Source organism: Arachis duranensis, chromosome 7 (assembly GCF_000817695.3).
Source record: "Arachis duranensis cultivar V14167 chromosome 7, aradu.V14167.gnm2.J7QH, whole genome shotgun sequence".
Classification (NCBI taxonomy): Eukaryota; Viridiplantae; Streptophyta; class Magnoliopsida; order Fabales; family Fabaceae; genus Arachis; species Arachis duranensis.
This window is the reverse complement of record NC_029778.3, coordinates 59,295,950-59,301,461: the sequence shown is the minus strand read 5'-3', so window position 1 is coordinate 59,301,461 and position 5,512 is coordinate 59,295,950. Positions and strand designations below refer to the sequence as shown.

Here is a 5,512-nt window from a genome sequence, read left to right as displayed (position 1 = left end):
AATCACGGCGACAAGACGAACAAGATGGTTACGGGAGTGATGAACCAAAATGTCGAAAAGGGAACGAAAAAAGAGGCCAAAGAACACCGTCGGAAAGAAAAAAAACAATGGGGCTATGAACTAATATTCATTGAAAAAAAAGGCCTAAGCTCTTGATACCATGTTAGAAACAAGAGACTGAAAGAGTAATCTGAAAAGTGTACTATTCAGTGTGATGAAAAGTACAATGTACAAGGGGGTATATATAGGTGCCAGAAGAATCAAAGTAATAAAAGTATAGAATCCTACAATTAATATACAGATATGCTATATAAATATAAACGATACTAACTGATCTAAAATGATTCTAATGATTCTCTAATATATCTCTAACAATCATAAAATTCTTGATAATCATTTCAATTTTCTTGCTCATGCTACTATTTTAAAACAAATAAATGAACGATTCCATTTATTTGATATGTTATTTCAGGTACATGTTTTATAGGTATTCAAGGGAAATCTTGAGTTTTTTTTAGTGATTTAAATTATTTACTGTTTATTAAAAAAATTTGTGCATTCGAATTTTCTACTATTTTATTGTTGTTTATTTTGAACTAATTTTTATATGTTTTTACTTGACATAAAACAACATATAAATATTTATTGGTGAGCATAGATGTCTAGCTTATTAAAAAAGATAAATTAATAAAAACAATTAATAATTACATTAGAATCGATACACTTAATACTAGATTAAAAAAATATTTTAAACGCATAATATGATATTTTTTTATTAATTAAATTATTATAATTTTAATTAATTTTAATAAAACAACTTAAAATTATCATTTTAACTTTATCACGTGTGTGGCACGGATTATTACACTTATTAATAAATAAATTGAAAAATTAAAGAGTTTTAGAAAAATCTAAAATTGTGGATGGATTCATATTAGTACGATACAAGTACTAATTAAATCAACATATATGAAAGGTATTAATTTATCTATAAGCATATCTATAAGCACAGCAATTTGTGATAAAAGAATTATAAATCCAATAGACCACATAATAAAAAAATTGTATTGTCAATGAGTTTTAGCTCAAATGACATAGTTTTTCATACTCATGTAAGAAGTTGTAGGTTTGAATCTCTCTAACTTTGATAAAAAAATTTATGTTGATAAATTATTTTAGAAAATTATCAAAATAAAAATACCAAAATATACCTTCTTTTGATAAGAGACTCAAAAAAATTCTTTTTCAACAAAGTTTTGAATTAGAGAATCTAAAGTTAATAGTCCTTTTAATTTATCTAAACCAAAAATACAAAATGACCAGGATTCCAAAATAAAAGAACTAACAAAGAAAGTTAAAAAACTTACTGAAATTATTAATGAAAAATTATGAGAAATAATAAGAATAATGCATATAGTAATAAAAGAGACCAAAAAAATATTTATAGAATTATAGCTATGCCTATAATAATTTTCTTCATAAAAATACAATGCTCTTGACCCACTAGTAAATGTGTGACATGTGAAAAATAAATTTTGAAAGGAAGTTTGTTTAATTTGCAGGGAGAATCACATTGGTGCGGTAACTCATCCATTGTTACTGTGAGGACGAGATTGAAAAGTAAATGCTAAAAATTGAGTCTTGTAGTGAGGGCTGTTGAATAGGACAACAAAAACATGAAAAATGAAATATTACTAGCCCTAACAAATGGGAGAAACCAGAAAAAAGGATTTTAACGTGAATATAGTCCAAGCTTTGCAGTCATTGAAATTCTGCAGAGAAGCGGCACTCGCAGCGGAGAATATAGTCTAAGCAGCGGCTTAGGACAAATTCAAAATGAGCTTTCAAGAAATTGCGAAGAGTTAGAGTGTGACAGTGTTTCAGCGTTGAAGATCTACGGTTAAAGTATCAGGAGCGATGACTCGGGAGGCATGACATCTTGCTAAGATATTCCATCTGTCTTCATGCGGTTATTAAAGGCGGTCTTTGCAGCGGACATCGAAGACAGCAATGGATACCACGAATCGTCCGTAAACGAGGAAGAAGATGATGCTTCTATCTGTGCTTGTGTGCGAGTTATGGATTCGGATTGTGCAATGGATCTGATTAGTCCGACCCGAACTATGTCGTAATAAAAAAGGATTTTAACAAAATGTTTAACAAGAAGTGAATAAAAAAGAAAAGAAAAACACCCTACATAATGATTATTAAAGAAATGATTTCAAATGTTTTAGTAATAATTTTAAAATTTTATAATACAAAATTATTTCTCAAATAAATTTTAAAATAAAGTATAATTAATATTAAATAAAATTATTATTAAAACATTTAAAAATCTTATAATTTAAATTTAAATTTAAATACTCTTCAATCAAGCATATTCTATCTTTTTATTGTAATTCTCTTTTAAGAAGAGCACTAAAATATATGTTAATGAGCTATAATTCACAAAATTTAACTCATTTTTAAATGATATTTATATTGTTTTAAATAAGCCACATAAATGCTATAATTTTAATGTAAATAAATAATAATATTAATTGTATTCCTTCTTAAACTTTCACATATATAATTTGTTATTTTTTAAATCACAAAATAGAATTTATGTTTTTTTAATCGTAAGTCCCGTTAAGTATAAAAAATATTTATGTTTTTTATATTTTTTGAAATATATTTCATTTTTTTTATAAAAAATAGATTACAAAAGTGATATACAAACGATATAAATTATGTGTTTTTAGTAACACACTTTTTAATATGATTTTGGTTAAAATCATTTAAATAGTTTTTTTTAAAATTATGTTTGATAAAAAATATTCGAATATAAATTACATTATTATCAATCTAATTTTAAGTAAAATTAATTCTGCAAAAATACATTTAGACTAACATAATTTGACTCAACTTAGATACACTACAGTATTATAATTAACTATTTTAACAGTGACGGCTCAAATAACTCTTGAAATGTCACTAAAAAAACTTGCCATGTAAGCATAATTTTTCGATGGGTAAAGTACATTTAATAGGATTTATTTCCAAATAAAGTGGAAGTCTGTTTTAAAAAAGTTGACGTCAAACAAATTTTAAATTTCAAACATAAAGTAGCTTGTTGGACCTCTCTCAATTATTTTTCTTGCTTGTTAGTTGAGTTATGGTACCGGTAAAATTTGGTTTGGTAAATTAAGTTTGGGTTGATTTAATGGTTAGTTCACTAATCAGATTAAGCAAGTGTCGGGGTTCGAATCTCGTCTTGTGCATGTAGCAATTCATTAGCCAACAATAAATTTTTAAATGGAATTCAGTACAGCGACCGATTAATACTTCGTCTGTCCGGCCGAGGAGAATACCATAGAAAACAAAATAAAAAAGTGTGTAAACTTTTTAAAAGTACAAATTTTTTATTTTGTATTTAATAAATAAAAACCATGTGTTTGTACTTTTAATTTTTAAAAAATTGAAATACTTTTAAAAATAATTAAATTTAGAATTTTTTAAAATTAGTTTATACTTTTTAAAAATTTTAAAATTTAATATAAATTCATATATTAACTAATTTTTAAATTTAACGTTTAAATTTATATCTTTTATAATATTTTTAAATTTTAACATTTGTTTAGCCTTTAAATTTAAAAATATATTATTTTATTTTTTATATCCCCTCTCACCATATCGATTATTTCAAAAATTAAGGAAGTTATTTATCTTTTATTTTTTTAAAAAAACTGAATAAAAGATAATTTTAAAATTTTTTTTGTGGTTTATCTTTACTCCAATCATTAAATACGGAACAGACCCTAATCACATTATCTATCTGAGAATCTGACTCTCTCTCCCTCGTCCTCCTCCCACCTAAAATCTCCAAACTCGCACAGTCCACACCACTGTCACCTCAGCACAAAACAGGGTCTGTTCCGTCTACGTCTCTTTTTGTTTCGTTAGTTTCCAACAATAGTAACACAACACAACACAGTTCAGTAAACCCTTCACAATGACACAAGAAGAAGAAAAAGAGGAACACCTTCCCTCTCCTTCCACAACCACCCCTAAGATCCCCAAGAAGCTCACCCTCGTCCCTCTAATATTCCTCATCTACTTTGAGGTCGCCGGTGGGCCCTACGGTGAAGAGCCCGCCGTCCAAGCCGCCGGCCCACTCATAGCCCTCCTGGGCTACCTCATCTTCCCCTTCATATGGAGCGTCCCGGAAGCCCTCATAACCGCCGAGCTCTCAACCACGTACCCGGGAAACGGCGGCTTCGTCTTGTGGGCCGAACGGGCCTTCGGGCCCTTCATGGGCTCAATGATGGGCACATGGAAGTTCCTCAGCGGCGTCATCAACATCGCATCGTTCCCCGCCCTCTGCGTCGACTACATCCAGAAGCTCTTCCCGGTCTTGTCATCCGGCTGGCCCCGCCACGTGGCAGTCGTTGGGTCCACCCTTGTCCTCTCCTTTCTCAACTACACGGGTCTCACCATCGTCGGATACGCCGCCGTTTTGCTCGGTCTGGTTTCCCTCTTCCCCTTCGTTCTCTTATCTCTCATCGCCATTCCCAAGATTCAACCTCACAGGTGGCTCAGTTTGGGGCAGAAAGGAGTCTCGAGAAACTGGAATTTATATTTCAACACACTTTTTTGGAACCTGAACTTTTGGGATAGCGTTAGCACTTTGGCAGGGGAAGTTGATAAGCCACACAAAACTTTCCCTTTGGCTCTTCTCGTTTCCGTTATCTTCACCTGCGTTGCGTATATCATTCCGTTGTTTGCGGTTATTGGAGCTGTTTCCGTTGACCAGAGTCAATGGGAAACAGGCTTCCATGCCCAGGCTGCGGAGATGATTGCGGGGAAGTGGCTCAAGATTTGGATCGAGGTGGGCGCAGTGCTGTCAACAATTGGGCTTTTCGAGGCCCAATTGAGCAGCAGCGCTTTCCAGGTGCTTGGAATGGCTGAGATCGGGATCATTCCGAGATTCTTCGGTGTTAGGTCTAAGTGGTTCAATACTCCGTGGCTGGGGATCTTGATTTCAATGGTGATAGCACTTGCGGTTTCTTCCATGGCTTTTACTGACATTATTAATTCAGCTAATTTATTGTATAGTTTGGGAATGTTGTTGGAGTTCGCTTCTTTTCTTTGGCTTAGGTGGAAGTCACCGAATCTGAAGAGGCCTTATAAGATACCAATGAAGTTTCCGCTGCTGGTTCTTATGTGTTTGGTTCCTTCAGGGTTTTTGGTACTCATAATGGTTATCGCCACTAAGACTGTTTATTTGGTCAGTGGTGTTATGACTCTGGCCGGGATTGGTTTCTTTTTCTTCATAAAATTATGCAAAACAAAGAAGTGGGTTGAGTTCAGTCATGGTCCAGCTGAAGAGGAAGATTTGCCCCGGTAAAGCTTTTGAGCTGAAGAGAGCCGGTAAAGTTTTTACTTTTCAAAGCTAATTTAAAATACTAACTTTTAAAGTATAATTTTTTAAAAAGTATAATATTTATATTTATTAATAAATTAAGTTAAAAAT

General features: G+C 31.9%; 1 protein-coding gene across 1 annotated transcript in view; it reads left to right on the top strand.

Moving 5' to 3' along the window:
* Positions 1 to 3,801: 3,801 nt before the first annotated feature.
* LOC107459189 (probable polyamine transporter At3g13620) overlaps positions 3,802 to 5,512 on the top strand; it is a 2,542-nt gene continuing 831 nt past the window's right edge. The window contains exon 1 of the mRNA XM_016077406.3: positions 3,802 to 5,409. Within this exon, the coding sequence (XP_015932892.1) occupies positions 3,992 to 5,386 (1,395 nt within the window). The 5' untranslated portion in view covers positions 3,802 to 3,991 and the 3' untranslated portion in view covers positions 5,387 to 5,409. The remainder of the gene's footprint in view (positions 5,410 to 5,512) is intronic.